The sequence below is a fragment of the Eublepharis macularius genome, chromosome 4 (genome assembly GCF_028583425.1).
Source record: "Eublepharis macularius isolate TG4126 chromosome 4, MPM_Emac_v1.0, whole genome shotgun sequence".
In the NCBI taxonomy this organism is placed as follows: Eukaryota; Metazoa; Chordata; class Lepidosauria; order Squamata; family Eublepharidae; genus Eublepharis; species Eublepharis macularius.
The window spans coordinates 33,415,116-33,433,601 of record NC_072793.1 but is presented as its reverse complement, the minus strand read 5'-3'; the positions used below and the strand labels follow the sequence as shown (position 1 = coordinate 33,433,601).

Genomic DNA, 18,486 nt, shown 5'->3' with positions numbered 1-18,486 from the left:
CACATTATGGGCCTTCATGGCATTTTTCAGTGGCCAAATTCATCTCTAAAATGGTGTTGGTGTCCACGGGTCAGACCCATGGATGACATGATGTCTGATTTGGCCCCAAGGTCTAACTAAGCGCATCCAAAGTGGAAGTGGAGACAGCAGAATAATCTGCATCACAGCAGCTCTGTTGTTCTCTCCGTGGTTTTGGAGAGGCTACAGAGTTTATGCTGGTTTTTCCAGCCTACTATGGGCAGGCAGGCAGCCAAGCTGAGTAGCCTGCCTACATCCTTGTATGTGATAGCTGGGAGTGAAAAAGCCTTGTACGTTGTTCCTGCTAAACTCTGCAAGTCTGAGACCAGTCGCAAATCACAGTGCGAAAACATAGCTAAGTTTCTGTAGCCATTGTGATGTTTGAATTTGGGAGTTCTGAGTCTTACAGGCAAATATTCATTACACTGAGCGAAAATAAAATTGGAAGTAGGGCAGTAAAAAGCCGTTGTAGCCAATAGCTTCTCTTGAGTACAGGTTGCGGTAACCGTGACTCTCAGCATGGATCTAGCCATTTAAAAATGCTAAACTTACTTAAGCCTAACATAAAACTCAGGTTCCTGGAGGGGCTTAAGATGTTCGTTATTTCAGCATTAGAATACTTCAATTTGGTGATACGGGGGAAACAAGAACTGCATGTCAGTAACCCTACCTTTACAACTAGCAATTTTTTAAACTTCTAATAGGATGTTGTGTATGGGTCACTATAGTACTACAATCCTGCGCATGCCTTATTGGAAGTAAGCCCTTTTGAATTTGGTGGGACTGAAACATGCATAGATTTAGGATATACAATTCTAATGTTACATCTTGGCAAATTTGCATTTATGTACCCCTTGGCATTGTGTATTGAAATGTCTGTTGTATTAACTGTACTAATCTCACACTATGTACTGATCTCACACTTTGAGTCTCGGTGAGAAAGGTGGACTATAAATGACATCCATAAAATAAATATATAGAGTTGCTTATGCATGAACGCCAAGTTGGAGAAAACTTCTCAGTGGGAGCCCACTTGAGGGCGTTCTTGGCAGCCGCCACAGCTCTTTGAAAGTCATTTCCCTTTGCACTGGAGGTAGTTCATTCTTCATTCTGGTGTTAGCTGAAAATTGTTTCCTTTTCAAAAGGCCTTTTTAGATTTTTTTTTCCTCCTCAGTGCATGCAAGTTTTAACAGCTGGCTGTTGCCTATTTTAAACCGAGTATGGATTTTATTGTAAACCACCTGCAGTTCACATGTCGAATTAGGAAAGGTTGAGTATAACTCTTCAAAGTGTGTGTTTCTATAGTAACTGAGCTTACTTTTTCAACAGGTCCATGAGTCTTTCCACAAGCACCTGAAGCCAATGCAAGCCAAACTGTGATGAAGTTATGCTGTTGCTTGTCTAGTACTCGGTTCCCCAGAATCGATGTCGTTTGCCCTGTGTGCACTCAAATCACTTGACGAATCTTAATCGCCATAGGGTAGTCAGTAATTGTAACCTTTCTTCCTGATTTTTTTTTAAAAAAGAAGTCCTGAGGGGATTAGAGAGGGGGAACACAAGATTATATAAAGTGCAATTGTAATTATGTTGAGAAATTAACCTTTTTAATCATTCAGAAAAGCTTTACAGATTGGTGTAAGGCATCGATTTTGTGAAGCACTTAACTGCTGAGGAACCCTGTGTCATCTAGCAGGATTTTTACTACTAAGTAGTTGTATTCAGGAAACAGTTGCTGGGGGGCAGCCGCTTGTCATCTGAAACTTCTTTTAAGACTCGAGACAAGACTTGTACACCATGTCACTGTTGTACTTAAACCAGGCAAGAGTTGTCAGAATCCTCCAGCAAACTCGTTCTACTTAGTGAGATTTGCTCCGCCTTAGCAGGACTTAAAAGGCCTGGGCAGTCTCAATAGTTTGCTTCATTGTCCGAGGAATGGACTTCTGCTGTCATGGGTACAGTAAGAGCTCATATCCCTGTTTTATCTAGAACTCTAACCCTATTTACATACCACTGCCCCGTGGTATTAAAATGCACCCTGCAGCTGTTCCTGCTTCTCTAGAAGGTCTGCCCCCTTTCTTTGAGTGGTTTTTGGTAAATTGGAAGGGGGAGATGGTAAAGGATCCCTGTTCTCGTATCTGGAGAATAATAAGGGAAGTGCTCTCACCCTTAGTCATTCTTAGCATTTATGTTATTTCAGATCTGTAAAGCTTTCATCCTGGGTTGGGGTGGGGGGATCTTACTTGTTCCAGTTTGACCCGGAAGGCAGACAAGGAATCTTTCTGAAGTACTTACACTATTTTAGAAATGAATTTATTGATACTGTTGTGCCCTGAATTTATGGGATTATATAGCTAGACTAGATGAGAAGAGGGACTCTCCTTCATTCCAGTTTTAAAGCCAAAGTGTGTCGGCTGGCATAGAAGGCTGAAGCTTCAGTATGCCACAGTCAGATGATTGCAGAGATTTAATCAGATAGCAGCTTAAAGTTTTAGTACTGTGCAGAACTTCATTCTCTGAAATCCATAGCACTAAACACTGGTGCAAAATGGAAAGATTCAGCCTAATTAACTTCTTAACTAGCAAATCAAGTTTTAAAAATAACTAGTTGAAGAGCTTGGAGCTCCCTTCAGATGCAAGAAAGCATAATCAAAGAACTGGAACAAAGTCTTTAGAAGATGACTTTTGGACCTTTTATATCCCCTGTTCAAGACACAAAGATGCTGCTTGGTCTCTTATAATAACCTTCAAGCAGGGGGAAGAAGCATGTATTTTTAAAACTGATGGGAACTTTGATTGTAAAGTCATTTTTTTAACTTCCTAGCTGCTGAAGCATTTGATCTGATGTACCTGATTACTGTACTTCTAACATGTTCATCCTCGACTCTTTATACTTCCGTGGAATGCTGATTAAAAACTGTATAGTTGAAGATTGCTGGGCCATCAATTGCAGAACATATGTAGATATTAATAAAGAAACTTGCTTTCAAGCTGTAATGAAAATATTGTCCTGTACATTGCTGTGTCTCGTTCTGATTCACTGCCAGAGTGTTCTTGCTATTTCAGAGGTCAGCCTTTTGCAGTGAAAATTAAAAGCAGTCCCAAGAGCAAATGGCAGCTTAGAGGGTGGGCTGTGTGGCATCACAGCCCTGTTGATTTCCCTTCCCAAGTGCCATCTTTCCCAGGCACTGCCTCCCAGACCTCCAGGAATTTCCCAAGATGGAGTTGGCAACCCTAATCTGACAAAGCAGGCTATGTTGTTGCAGCTTTGCTTTGGTGTGATTTGTACCTTACACTGATCCAGAGGAGTAAAGGGTCCAATAGCACTTTTAAGACTAACCAACTTTATTGTCGCATAAGCTTAAGAGAAAACTGTGTATACCTTACACTGATGCACCTTTACTAATTTAGCAGATCTCCAGGTAAAATAGAAAACGTTTGTACAGCAAAGGCTGTGCAGTACTTTCTTTAAAGTGATCTAGGTTTCCACAGCAAAAATGCAAACTGATTCCTTTAACTAGGTTAACAACATTCCATTTATATACCACCCTTCAGGACAACTTAATTCCCACTCAGCGGTTTACAAAGTATGCTATTATTATCCCCACAACAACAAACACCCTGTGAGGTAGGTGGGGCTGAGAGAGCTCCAGAGAGCTGTGACTAGCCTAAGGTCACCCAGATGGCTTCAAGTGGAGGAGTGGGGAATCAAACCCGGCAATCCAGATTAGAGTCCCATGCTCTTTACTACTACACCAAACTGGCTCTTTCTCACATTGCAGAAATTATCTTTACTTGTAGCTGTTTCCTACTAATAGGAAAGTACCAGTACTTATGGCAGCAAGATTCAGGGATCCCTTAGCCTGAACCACTGGTTGGAACGTATAATACACCTCTTATTGCTGCTTTGTTTGTTTTTTTTAATCTCAGAATACCAGGAACAAGACTTAGTTGTGCTGAGTTCACGGTTGTAATAAATTTATTTTATGAGGCTACAGGGCAAGCTTGTGAAAAGTCCAAGATCAGCATTTTCTTTGGAATGTTTGTGACCTCACCCTGTTGCTTGTTGCCAAAACTCATTCTGGTACTGCCTGCCAGGCAGCTGGCTTTAAATACACCTGGACCTATCCAGGGGTGGGGTGGGGAGACTAGTTACTGTCCTAAGGGCTATAGTTTCAGATGGGTATCTGCATTGGTCTACAGTAGCACCTTAAGACTAACAATGTTTCCAGGGTATGAGCTTTCACGAGTCAAGTTTTCTTTGTCAGATACTAGTAGGAATGGAGCTCTCAGTCTTTTTATCGCAGTCAGAAGATGGGAGGGGTGTTGCAAAGAAATAAGATGTGGAAGTATAATGTGAAATGTAGTTAGAGCAAGGAAGGAAATGCTGAAAATTAGCATTGGTAGTGAGAATAAACTTATGTCCGGGGCTTTTTTTCAGCTGGAACACAGTAGAACGGACTTCCGGAACCTCTTGAAAATGGTCACGTGGCTGGTGGTCCTGCCCCCTGATCTCCAGACAGAGCGGAGTTGAGATTGCCTGCGGAGGGCAATCTAAACTCCGCTCTGTCTGGAGATCAGGGGGCGGGGCCACCAGTCATGTGACCATTTTCTCCGAGGGCAACCCACTGAGTTCCACCACCTCTTTTCCCAGAAAAAAAGCCCTGCTTATGTCTCTATTCAGCCCTGTTCTGAATTTGTAAATGAACTCAATTTTAGCAATTTTGCATTGTAATTTTCCTTTCTGTGTTTGAGGACAGCCACTCTTAGGTCAAGCTGCCCACCACTGTTTGTTTTTCAGCTGCTGTTACTGTGCTGCTATATCTAGTTGTACTGCTGTATTGTTCATTAATAGTTGTATTGCTGCTGCCAGGCAAAGAGTGCTGCTATTTTTATATGATGTTTTAATGTTTTAATAAGTAATGTTTTTAAATGATTTTAAGCGCCTGCTTGCGGGGAGGGCGGAATACAAATATGATATAAATAAATAAAGTGTCAACAATGCCCTTCCACTCTCTACATCGGACAAACAGGTCAGTCCCTACAGAAAACAATAAATGGACATGAATCTGACATTAAAAACCACAACACTGTGACATAGTGGTTGGGTTGTGAATCAGCACTCTGCTGGTTCAAATCCCCACTACTGCCATGAGCTCAGCAGGTAGCCTTGGGTAAGCTACTCTCAGCCCTACTTCCCCAGCTGTATACTGGGCATAACACGCATTCATCACTCTCTCGGGCAATAATCTGTTTAGAAGATCAGTATATAGCACAGTTGTTATTGACACAACAACAGGTTTCCAGGGTATAAGCTTTTAAAAGTCAAACTGCCTTCGTCAGACAGGAGTAGGAATGGAGATCCCTTAGCCTTTATGTCCCGGTGGAAGGGATGTTTCAAAGAAGCAAGACAGGATGTGGGAGGTACAATGTGAGACACAATTGGTTTGATTAGAACAGAGAAAGAAATGCAGAAAACTGGCATCTGTAGTGAGAGAAGAATGGTATGTTGCTATTCAGCCTTGGGGAGGACCATTGTCCTGAATTTGTGAATGAACTCAATCTCAGCAGTCTTGCATTGTATCTTCCTTTGAAGCTTCTCAGTCCCTCTTCGATCAGCAGTGGAATGTCCTGGAAGATTAAATGGTCTTTAAGGGGCTACTGAGTCCTAATGCAACTTTCCCCTTATCAATGAATCATTACAGAGATTTACTGAACATCTCTAATCACTACATCAGCTCCATAAGTTCTTGCAGTTGTCTATTAGCTATCTACGTGCCTTTCAATTACACAAAACTCTGAATTTTTTGGAAATTAATTTAGTAGTTGACAAACCCAGCTACTGCAGAAGAACCTCAGTTGCAACTGATAACGAAGCTCAAGACAAGATGGCAGAATATGCAGTGATGGCAAAATTGATGAGTTATATAAATAGAAGACCAATAAGTGAATTTGAAGAGAAATGGAATTATTTTGCTTATAAAGAATAGAATAAATAAGATGTTGCAGTTTTATGAATTGGAGTAAGATCACATACTGACTTACTGCATATAGCTTATAAGAGGTTACAGTCTGACAAGGGGGGAAATATATTAATATATAATATATGAATATATAATTGCTAAAATAGTTTGTAGATATGGAAACATTGATAAAGCTAGGGATGTAGAGAGGATTGCTATATTAATCAGTTACATAAAGAGAAGATGAAATAGTGTAGTAATAATGGAATGAGGTGTTTTTCCTTTTTGATCATTAATTTTTATTACTAAGTATGGGGAAGGAGGTGGGAGGCACTAAGTATGTGTAGTATAGAGGAATAATATATAGTAATGGGACTTAACAGTTGCCATTTTTATTGCTATATAGATAAATATTGAAAAAGATTGTTTCTGTATTCTAAGAACTCTTGTAGCGATACGTCACAAAATCTTGACCTTAATAACTTTTCCCTCCCCCTCCTTTCTTTTTGTATCCCTGTTTTTTTTACTTTGATAAAATAAAATAAAATATATACATGAAAAAGACAATGCAACTACCTGGACTGAATTGAGACACTGACTTCCTGCCTTATTACCAATGCTAATTTCTCCACACCCACTACTCCGCTGCATACCCCACCTCATTCAATCACGCCTGTCATTGTCATTCACCGGCTATTATTTGGCTTCTGCAATCATTCCAAAATATAAGGACAGATGGACTCACATTCTAGCTGTATCTGAAGAAGTGAGCTGTGGCAAGCAAAAGCTCTTTCCCTACCACAAATGTTGTTAGTCTTACAGGTGCTACTGGACCCTTGCCCTTTAATCCTGGTTAAGCCTACAGAGAGAAAAATGTTCTTCCCGGTTACGTGTGGCGTAAAAGCACCCTGCGCGATGTAGTGTTGTGCGGGTGCGCCCTGCGCTGGTCGGGCACGGCAAGGACTACGTTTCCCAAGATGCTTTGCAGCCGTTCCGAGGGAAGTTTTCCTGGGTTGCTTCGAGACGACCCGATCGGCCCGGGCGAGATCTGCTGCCGCCGCGGCGCTTTCCAAAAGGGCGAGGGATGTAGTGTCCGGTAGGCAGTGGCCTCTTTGAGGCTCTCGCTCTCCCTACTCACAAGAACGGGGCAGTTCTGGGGGAAGTTATTTCTTTTGTCTGCAGAGGACGCTGGCTGACTAGTATAGCAGCCAGGTTATGTCTCCAAGACAAACAGTAAAAGCCTTACCCGCATCTCTATCCGAAGTTGTGTTTAAATATGACATTCCACGTTTATTTAGAATGTTTGTAACCCCTCCTTTCTGCTATAGAGCGTTCAACAAAACGTAATAAATCCTAACAGTAAAACATGCCACTGGTTCAGTGTGTTCACTTCACAGGCAAGGTTCATACTATGGTTCATACCATGGTGTGACCCAGAGAAAGCCAAAGACACAGGCACAAGCAGCATCATTTGAGGTCTGTGAGAAGACAGGAAAATGGAATATGTCCCTGGCTCTAAAAGTTTCATAGTTCCGGCCTAAGCAGAGTTACACCTAAGAGCAATGGGATGGAACCGTAAATACATATGTGACTACATTGCCTGTGCACCAAATCAGCCATTGTTGGCAAGTATATGGATTGGGTGGGATTAATTCAACCAGTGTGCTGTCATTGTTAGCAGCGATGCTCAGAAGCCACATGTGGCTCTTTGAAATGCCACCTTTGGCTCTTCTGAGCTCTCCTCCCCAATATGACGTCTGCCCTGTGCGTCAGAAAAGCGGGCAAGCCCATTTTCTAGTTGGGCTTATGATTGGCAGGTGGTTCCCACCTTGGAGCAGTCGCCACAGCAAGGACTAGAGGATGAGTAAGATGCAAGCCTCCCTGAGCTTCATACCGCAAGCCAGGGATGGTAGTAAAGGGCCTGTGCTCTCCGCTAACACCTCCATCTTCTCTGCAGAACCTGAACTCTCGTCCCAGGACTGGAGTGGATGCCAGAAATGGATGAGAGAAAGCTGGTTGCAGAGAAGAGAGTGTATGATCACCACCACCATGGCAGCCAACCAGGCAAAGAGCAAACTGGTCTCATTGGAGATTGGTGGTTTTACTCCCCTTTCTGCACAATCACCTTGTTCTCTTCTAGGCACCTTAGCAGTCTCACTCCTGCCCAACCTGCTTGGGGGAGAGTATTAGAAGGCAGTGAGGGAAGCCCTTGTGTTCACTCTAGATGCTTAAGGGACCATGGGGTCAACTGGTGGGAAGAAGGAACACTACGAGCTCAGAAGTAATCTGATAATTTAAAAGATTATAGTTAAATATTTAATATTAATAGCTACATTATTATTTGTGTATATTCGGGGTGGTGCCTAGGGCATTCAGTGGTCCTGTGGCTCGTTTGGTTGATCATAACTGTGAATGTGGCTCTTTGCGAGCCACAGAGTAAGTACCACTGCATTAGAGTGTCAGGCTGGGATCTCAGAGAGTCAAGTTCGAATCCCCGCTCCACCATGGAAGTTCACAGGGTGACCTTAAGCAAGTCACTCTCTCAGCCTAATTTACCTCACAGGTTTGTGGGAGAAGAAATAGAAGAAAGGTGAATGTTGCTATAAGATGCTGTAGATACCCACTGGGGAGAAGTGCAGGGTCTAAATAAATATACATTACCAAGAGTGTGGAGCTGCATAACTGCCACCAGCCTATAACCCACATATCACTGGATAAAACGGGCTGGCTGTAGTCCATGAACGCTCATGTTAAAATCTTGTTAGTCCTTCAAGTGCTATTCAAGGCTGGTTTATATTTTAACTTCCTAAAGTAGATGTGAACATGAGGGACAGAAAGTGGCAGTTCTCTCTACAAGCTTAGAGCAATGCCATATTTGTAGAATGACTCATTCATATCAGGGCAAACCAAACGGCTATTTGGGAAGATCTGGCATGGAGTTTTATGGAATTTCATGGCCAATGTTTTAGTGTGGTAGGAAATGACTTGCTATTGAAGGATGTTTACAGGGTACAACTGTTGTTCAGTTAAAGCCATCTTAGTTGATTTGCTGTATAAGTTTGGATCAAGTGATTAAATCCACATAAATATGCATAGGAATGAAACAATCATATTGAGGAATACATGGCATCCTTTGTTTTCAGATGTTGCATGTATATGTAGTAGTAGACACAATCTTAGGAAAAGCATTTCCTCCTATGTGAGGAACAAGGAATACCTCTTCTGAGATGCCATCTGCTGTTTTTATAACTGCCTAAAACCTGTGCTGCCTAATTAAACAGGGACATCTTTTTTGCATTCTTTTTTAAAAATCGTTTACTCTGATTAATCATGTAAGCATTGCAACCCTATTATACGGCACTGAAGTATCTGATTGTCCTTCAGTGATATTTTAATGAAATAAATCTAAATATCTAACCCTGTACTTTTTAAAGCTGCACAAAGGTGGTTCTTTGTGTAGTTTATCATCGGTGGCTGCATATTTTTATTGGGTAAGGTGCACAATTATATTATAAGAACTACAAAATGGAAATGTTACCTTGCACTCCACCTCTGACAAGAGGAGGAGGGAGAAGTATTTATTTGTCTGGTAAACACCTCCTTAAAGAAGCAAAAATATTTTATTACTAACTGACAGTTAAGATAGGGCTGTAATTTACTCTCAGATCCTGAGTAATACTAGTTTTATGAAGGTAGTATAGTGTAATGGTTAATGTGTTGAGTTTGGATATAGAAGGCTTCTGGGAAGTTAAGAATATGAGTGGCTTTAAGAAACAACCTTATCTGGCTAAAATGCTGCTCAGAGCTCCTTGGGGTAAAGGTAATCCCAGATGGGTAGTCTGTAGCAGCAAGATAAAACAGAAGTCCAGTGGCACCTTCAAGACTACAATTTTTTTCCTAGCATAGGCGTTTGCGAGTCAGAGCTCAGTTCATCAGAGGGAAGTGAGTTCTGCTTCATGGAAGTTTAGGCTGGTCTTTAAGATGCCCCTGTACACCTGTTTTGGAGGAAAGGTAGAATCCAAATGTAATAACATTAATTATAGTTATCCATACAATGGAGTCACTTTTTCATAAGCAATGGAAATGATTTACAAATTGAAGTCAGGAATGTTTATTGTCTGTTTTTCTAGATGAGGCCGCTGCGTTAATCCATCATAAATATAAGTGTAAAGATGAAGAATGTCTGAGTATGGGCACTGGATGTTACAGGTGAAAGGAAGATAAAGAGCATGCAGTTGAGATGGTAAGAAGGACCTCACTGTGACCATGATCAAGGTCATCATGGAGAAGACTTTGCTCCACATTCTTGCCCACCTTGCAGTCCAAAAGTCAGGGACTCCTAGCATGGCCCTTGAGGGGTGGGTTGAGCTTGTAACAGGAAAGGGGGCTGTTAAGTATGTGGCCTTCTAAAGCATCTTCATGCTTTTTGTTTCTCCGTGTGGTCTCCATGTGGTCTTCTAAAGCATCTTCTTCATGCTTTTTGTTTCTCCACGAATCTTTCCCCCTGTCCCCATAATGGCCATTACCCTAGGCTGCAGAACTTCCCATCTTAGTAAAATTGTTCATGTAATCAATCAATTCTGATCAATACCATTATTAAACTGGCTGCCTTCTGTATACTCTGTTACTCCCTGAGCACAGTTAACCGGATTGTAGTTATAGTATAAAGAAGTGTATAGGAGAAATTATGTAATGGAGGAACATGTGAGTGTCTATGAGTCACGACCAGGAAAATCCAAACTTTTCTACCCACTTGGCAGCCATCCAGGCTCTGCTGTGGTCTTTCCCAAAACTTTGCTTTCTGTTTTGTAACGAAGTATCTGTCCTTCTCCCCTTTAGGCAGTGAGACACAAGAAAGGACTGAAAGGCAAGTTTGTGTTTCCACGTTTCTGTGACCCTTTGAATAGTGGCTAAATCTGAGGATCATGTCTCACAGATTAACCAGGGGACATAACAGCATGATGATCATCAATTTGAGCCGGAAGCAGAGCCAGTGTTTGCAGGGAACCACTGCAGATGGAGCACTGGCTTCCTGCAAACCATGGTTTACAAATCAGGATCCAGTCTCATAAATGACCCCTTCCTGTCCTTTGCTGAACCATAGATAAATATTATTATACCGTACACAGGACCCTTTAGACACCTTTTTAATTTTAGAATAATAGTGGGTCTTCACAACATTCCTGCTTAATTTTGCTGAAAGACTAATACAGCTACTCCTCTGGCATCAAAACCATGGTTAACACTGGCTGAGTTCATCCTGTTTCACACCCAGGATACGAGGATTGTTTTGGTTAGTAAGGAGCCAGTGATAGACCTGTACTGAAATTATGAGATAAGTTGATTGGTCAGAACATTCCTTGTCTCTGGAGTTCTGATATTTTATGATAGCATTGAACATCCTTTCCTACAGAAAGCCCATTGCAAAATTCATACCGGTCAGTCTTCTGAATCTATAAACATGTTATCTGTTATTCTAGGCTCCATTGATGATGTCCTAAGCGATCTTCTTGCTGATGATGGTAAATAATAACTGAAGTGGGGAAAGAGTTTTGAAATTAATTTTTTGTGCACTGGCTGTAAATTAGGTATAGTAAATGTTGAAAACTGAAGCCTCGCTTTATTTCAGGCACGCACGGCAATGAGTAGTTTTAACATCCTATCCTACACTACATACCTAACCTAGGACGTTTTTAAAGGGGGAGTTGTTGATGTTTATGCACTGTATGTTCAGTCTTTAGCTTCTTTATTAGAATTGTCATTGCGAGGGACTGCTAAGGTCTTAAATGGCTGGGATTCAGCTTTTGGAGCAAAAGATAACGTCTACACTTCAGTGTCTTAAATCTCCATCTTTTATTCCCAGATGATATTCCCCTTAAATCTAGTAAGCCTGCCTTATTTGTTAGCAGTGGAGGGAGACCCAGAGGAATTGCCTCACAGGTCAACAAAAAGTGAGTGGTGATTTGTCATACTGTTATAACACTTTCAGATGCACAAAATAACTTTGGTATTGTGGAAGCTTCTGTCAACTCTTCAGCAATCCTCAGGTTTTGCCCCCTTCACATATCTCTCAATTTGGCTTTCTTTTTTCAAAGACATTCCTAAATAAAGTTGCTACTGAATTTTTTTCTAAACTAAAGGAAACTATGAAGAAAATTTGGGAGTTCTTTCTTAAGCACAATACATCTGAGAAATACAGTAGGAAACACAAATAGTTTTGATGATATGAGTAAAAGTTTCTCAGATAGATTCTGAATGCCCTTAGGTTGTCGCTGAATTTTGTCTACAGCAGAATACAGACATGGAGGCTTTTTGTGAAGTGAAACTTCTCAGAAATAGTTTTGGTAGGTAGCCATGTTGGTCTGCAGTAGAACAGGAGGATTTGAATCCAGTGGTACCTCAGAGACCAACAAGATTTTCAGGGTATATACTTTGATGAGTCAAAGCTCCCTTCTTCAGATACAGATATCTGTTGGTCTCTAAGTAGCCACAGGAGTCAAATCCTGCTGTTCTCAGAAATACTGAGAGAAGCCAAGAGAGCTTAGATAAGGTCATCAGCACTTTGCAGGGGATCACTGTTCCTTTTATTACAGGAGCCTTCTGGACGATGACTTCTTTAGTAAAATGTCTCACGAGAAGGAGGCAGTGGCAGAGGTGAGAGTCTATGCACAAGCTCACATTTTTGTGTGTGATAAACTAAGATAGTTTCCAGTGTTAAAATATAGCAACAAAGGATTCTTGCAGGTCACTCCTATGTCTGAAGATATAATTTGGGAAGGAATATTGCATGTATCTCAGCTGGAGAAAAATTAGAGCTCTGCTGAGCACTGCCAGAGTATCATATCTTTCGATATGGAACTACTTCAGCATGTTTCCGTGGGAGCCCAGTACATATCTGAGTCAAAAACTCCCAAGTTAATGATATGCGAGTAGAGTGACATGTTGGCCCTGGGATTAACTAGTTTGTAGGGGGTTTTTTTTGTTCTGAATGGTAGTATAAAAATGTTATAAATAAATAAAAATGTGTTTTTACATTTGTCCTGAAGGATCCTGATATCTCAGATGTAGACCCAGATGATCTTCTAGAGACCTTGAAGGTAAATGAAGAAATTGTCTAGCAGTATGAAGAAAAGATGAACTTGCTGCACTTTGCCAAGTTTGGACAACAAGTCTTTCCAAATGATTATATTCGAAGTATATGTATTCTTCTTCTTCAGGATATGGATGCCATGGAAGCAGATCTTTTGGGCATTAAAAAAACAAATTCTGGACCTATTCAGAAACCCATAAAGGATGCAGAGAAATCTCAGCCTTTAATTGAGCCAGCAGTTGCTAAGAAAGCAGTAGTTAATGAGAGAGGTGAGATTGTTCTCTTTCTGCGTAATCTTTTCAAGGGGGCTTTGAGGAATATATAGGATTCTGGAATGGTTCATCTTTTTTTAGTAGCAAAACTTGACACTTCTGTAGAGTGACACATTTCTGTATTAAAGTGAAAATGATTTTTTAGGGATGCCTCTTCTATCCCCTCTGTGCCCCTATCCTACAATGGCAGTTTTACCCTCATTGGCTCTGGGTGAATTCACATAACCAGACTGGCCTGGTGAAGATGTAGTGGGAAAACTCCATCGTTTGTTGCCTTCACCTCTAGGAAAAAGGGGTAGGATACAAATGTGAAGTACAATAATGACAGGTAGTCTGTGTAGTTGATGCAAGTTGCACACATGGTACAGGTTTATGGCTGCTTCATAACAATCTTTTGTCCTATGCCGCAGCCTAATGCTTTTTATCCGTTTGTATGTGCGCTCCTTCCCCACTCGAGCTCACTTGTGCCCTCAGGTTGCTAGACAACCTGGAGGCCCACAAGAAATTGCAATCTTGGGCCACTTCCAAGATTCTACAAACTCTCATGTTTGGAGCAAATCAAATTTCCCTTCACCTAGTGATTATTTTCCTTTTAACTGATTCTCAGCTTTCTAAGAACGTTCAAGTCATTTTGGGTGTGGTTTTCTTTTGGTTAATTTACAAAGTCAAACTTTTATGTATGCCATGCTTGAGAAGTCTCCCTGAGTATACAGACACCCCTGCTTTGTCTGCTGGTGACTGGTTTTGCTGCTTCCATGATTATCATGAGTCACTCATTTTATAGATACAAAAAAGACCTGAAAAATGATTTCTAAACCTTGGATTCCTTAAAGCTGCTTTCCATTTTCATGTTCCTGTAAAACCACTTCACTTAAGCCAGTTTTTTAAAACTAGTGAAACTTTTGACTTTACTTTGCCATATTATGCGAGAATTGGACGTCACTGAAAATATCTACCACGGATTTTTTTCTCATGTACAGGGGATTCTGTAAGTGGAATGGATAAGAAGCCAAGTACTGTTGCTGCCACATCCAAACAGCTGAAACAGAAGTTGTCCTTTGAAGGTAGGATCTGATTGATGGTTGGTGCTTTTTGTACGTATCAAGTGAATTTTTAAAAACTGGTAGAAGAAAGGTTGCCTCGTGACATATTTATGTATAATGAATATCAGGGCCGTTTCCACACGGCTCCCCGCTGCTCATAACAACCCGGAAAATCGCGGAAAATCGTGTTTTCTCGCATGAGATCATGTGATGTCGCGCAAATCTTGCACGAGAAAATGCGATCTTCTGCGATCCTCCGGGTTGTTACGAGCAGCGGGGAGCCGTGTGGAAACGGCCCAGGTCTAATTAACCCAACATTGAACTTTCACAGGGCTTTGTTTCATATTTTTTGTTAATATCCATAATTACAGAAACTATAGATGATCAACAAGGAAAAATATGGTTCACAGAATGCAATATTGAACTTTCCATCCAGGACTATTACTCCGCATCTTCAAACTCGTTTGAAAGATCTTCGATACAGATTTTATTTATGCTGCTCTCCTAGTTCCGGCTGTTGTAATGCACTGTCTCCTTATTAGGCTATTGCATGGAATGAGTGGGTAGTTTTGTCAGCGAGAAAGATGCCTTATCAATGGTTCTGTAGGGCAGGGCAGGTATGGCATTTCCCTATGATAACATATTGTAGTTTTAGCACCAGGAAGACATATTATCTTTGGCAACAGAAGTGCTGCCTTGCCAAAAAAATCCAGATCACAAGCATAATTGGGACAATGCATATTTATTGTACCGGGAATAGACCTCTGGGAAGTTCCTTCATCCTGTCTGATTAATTGAAGGATCAGCTGAGATTATATGGAGTAACCATTATTAGAGTAGTCAAACACAAGGCATCAGAGACCTGCTGGGTTTGATCTTTTGATTGCTAATCTCTTCCAGTTCCTATCTTGAGCTCTAGCTGTCAACAGCTCTTGATCAGTTGTTTTAAAACTGTACAGTCATCAATTCACATGGTATGTCTTCTAGATATAGATGACCCTTTGGCTGGCCTTTTGTCCGATGAGGAAGAGGACATGGTGAAGAAGGTATATTCCTCTGGTATTAAAAGTTCTCCAGAAACTAATGCTGGAACGCCTAAAGAGAAAGGTAAAAGGAGATATCAGGATTGCATCACTTCAAGCTTGTTTCATTCCCATGAAATGTACTGTGAAGACTTAATTGAGGCTTATCCCACTTCTATGTGTGCAGATAAGAGTGTTGTCAGTCTTTGTGTACTTATGCATGCTTATGTTTGTCTGTGCGTGATTCCCCCAAGATCATGGAATGAAGTGTGATCTCCAAGTCTTGCAGTGCAGTCCTAAGCAGAGTTACTCCAGTCTAAGCCCATTGAATGCAATATTTCCCCAACAGCCCTAAGACCTCCAGAAAGGTGATGCTGAAAGTCACAGGATCTGCAGTGACAAAGTGCCACGGCGGTTAGCACTGAGGAGTGAGAACTGGGAAAATATGCATTCAGTTGAGATTCTTGCACCAGTAGAAATTCCAGCAGCAAAAGCTGAGGATTTTGCCTGAATCCTTGCCACTGCAGACCATTATACCCCCTGGTGCTTTGTCAGTGGAGTTCCCATAATCCCCAGCACCAGCTTTTCAGAAGTCTTAGAGTTGAACTACACGAGACGAGTTACTCAAGTTCTACACATGTCTACTTACCTCAAAGTTTGATGGGAAGTGTAGGAAGTGTAGGCATCCTTGCATCTTTAAGTTTAACACTTACAGAGCGGCAGGGAGGGGAGTGCAGGCATTGGGCTCTTGCCGGGCACCCCCTTTCCCCTCCACTGGGTGTGTGTGGGGGTTTCAGGGCCCCTCTCCTGCCTCCCCTTCCCCGCACAGCAGACAGGGCGCCTGGAGCATTGCTGCATCTCCCCCCTTGCTTGCCTGGCCCCCGCAGAGCGACGCCAGGCTATGCAGCTCCGGGCCGTGTGGCATGGCTTCAGGCGGGGGCTGGGCAAGCAGGGAGGAGAGATGCAGCAATGCTCCGGGCGCAGAGCAACACACCATGTGCACCTGGGCTGGCGCAGTGTTGGGCCATAGCGTCACTGTCTTTCCCCCCACTCGCTCGGCCCCCGCCCAAAGCCGCGCCATGTGGTCCGGAGCTGCATAGCCTGGCGTCGCTATGCGGGGTCCGGGCGGGGGGTGGGGGGGAGATGCAGCAACATTCCGGGCACCCTGTCTGCTGGCCTCTTTGCCCGTCCCCCGCCTGAAGCCGCGCTAGCAGCTAGCAGCGGCCAGGTGCCCTGTCTGCTGTGTGGGGAAGGGTGGGGAAGGGTAGTTAGGCTCTCAGTGGCAGGAGGGGCAAGTGGAAAGATTTGCCATTTATTAATGTATTTGACTCACATTACATAGGACCCAGTCCATTGTTATTCCATCCTTTAAGCATCCTTTGAAGAAAAATCAGCAATGAATAGAATATCATTAGATACAGGAGTCCTATTATTGAAATTCCTACTCAACCATTAATCAGGGTGTCCTTAGCAAAATAGTATTTTCCCTAATGACTTGGACTATAGGTTTGTGATGAGGATAAACGAGATAAGAATTTTAAATCAGCATGTACACCCCAAAACAGTATATAAATTCTTTAAAAGAACACATTTAGAATGGGAGGAGATGATACAGTCAACTCTGGGATTCAACTAACAGAGCTCCTGTGTATCAGGACAGGATTAGAATGTACTGAGAAATCTGAGAGTAAATTTATAATAGCAAGGATGCTAAAGAAACTAGTATTAAGAATTCTGTTTTCAGTCTTCTGTGCAGTCCCACATGGGACTGTTCTTATACAGGCCTGCTGATCAGTTGCTTCTGTAGATAAAATTCCTCTAGGGGGCATCTGCCCCCTCCCAGAGCGCATGTGTGCCTTGTTTCCTGCCGAAACAGCCTGCTCTCTGGAAGGAGCAACTCCTCCAGCCGTCAGTTCCTCTTTTGCAACTGGTTGGAGAGATTCTGCTTATACAATCTCTGTCAACTTCGTTCCTCACATAGACAAAAAGGAAAGAGAGAGAAAGACAATCAGGATAGCTGAAAAAGCCTTATTCAAAAAATACACTCAGTGCCATATGAAAATGACTAAGATGGATGGGCATACTCTTTGCCTCGTCTGTTTGGGAGAGGGGCATAATGTTAGCTCGTGCAAACGCTGCCAGAGCTTCACCTCTAAGGCCAGAGCAGAAAGAGCTACCAGGCTCAAGGCTACCTACAGGCATTGTCAACTTCAGTTAGCCCATCTAATAAATCAGCTAAGTCCTCTACTTTGGTGGAGCTTGCCAACGAACTGGATCTGACACTGGCCATTGTGCCCTCAGAGGCTCTAAGCCCTTGGATCTGACCACACCATCTTGGATTCAGAAACATTGCTTGACCTTGAGTGCTCCGAGCTCATCAGACCCAACTCCATAATGGATCTGCCTATTAGCTTCGGGCGCCCTGAGCCCTTTGGAACCGACAGTGTCACAGATCGAACAGCACCACTGAGCTTTGAGCACTCCAAGACCATTGGCTTCAACAGCTCCTTGAATCCGACAATGTTCCAACACTAGAGAGCTTTTGGATAGGACGGTACAAACCCCATCCATGACACCTGCCTTTATAGACCCACTCTCAGCTCCAAGCTCTATAGGACATAGGTCTGAGGGAACTGAAGGGTCAACTCCAGAATATCTGGAGCCACCCAGAAAGAAAAACAAAGGATTCAGGTCATAGACCTCAAGACCAAATATCTGGAGGTAGTAGAGACCCCACATACCCCTTTTTACACAGGCTCCCGTTCCTCACCCAGGCTCCTCAGAAGAGGAAGGGGAATTACCCCGGGAACCTTCCTACACAGCCCTCAGAGGGCGTGAACTAATTTCACACCGAAGCTGCTGTGCGCATAAATGTCCAGCGTGGTATCAGGGAGCACCTCCACTTTCGGAATTTGACTGAGGTGACCCCTACAGAGCAGAATCTGTAGGATCCTCCTCCAATCTTACAAAGCCTAGAGGACATCATCAATGGTACTCCATTCCAAAGTTGTCTATGGCGTTTCATCTACCTGATTCAGATGTGGAGCCTGATTTAAGAGAGCAGAGCCAAGTCTACCATCT

At 42.4% G+C, this 18,486-nt stretch overlaps 2 protein-coding genes across 4 annotated transcripts in view; both read left to right on the top strand.

Moving 5' to 3' along the window:
- The window catches only part of ACOX1 (acyl-CoA oxidase 1), a 45,468-nt gene extending 42,450 nt beyond the window's left edge, over positions 1-3,018 (top strand). The window contains exon 15 of the mRNA XM_054976312.1: positions 1,348-3,018. Coding sequence (XP_054832287.1) covers positions 1,348-1,398 — 51 coding nt within the window. The 3' untranslated portion in view covers positions 1,399-3,018. The remainder of the gene's footprint in view (positions 1-1,347) is intronic.
- Positions 3,019-7,000: 3,982 nt separating this feature from the next.
- Positions 7,001-18,486, top strand: part of FBF1 (Fas binding factor 1) — a 47,700-nt gene continuing 36,214 nt past the window's right edge. For 2 of the 3 annotated variants that reach the window (XM_054976997.1, XM_054976999.1), the window contains exons 1-10: positions 7,001-7,074; positions 10,109-10,221; positions 10,818-10,845; positions 11,459-11,500; positions 11,842-11,929; positions 12,572-12,632; positions 13,025-13,075; positions 13,196-13,337; positions 14,321-14,404; positions 15,371-15,490. In XM_054976997.1, the coding sequence (XP_054832972.1) occupies positions 10,219-10,221; positions 10,818-10,845; positions 11,459-11,500; positions 11,842-11,929; positions 12,572-12,632; positions 13,025-13,075; positions 13,196-13,337; positions 14,321-14,404; positions 15,371-15,490 (619 nt within the window). In that variant the 5' untranslated portion in view covers positions 7,001-7,074; positions 10,109-10,218. The remainder of the gene's footprint in view (positions 7,075-10,108; positions 10,222-10,817; positions 10,846-11,458; positions 11,501-11,841; positions 11,930-12,571; positions 12,633-13,024; positions 13,076-13,195; positions 13,338-14,320; positions 14,405-15,370; positions 15,491-18,486) is intronic. The other variant, XM_054976998.1, reaches the window with a different exon arrangement.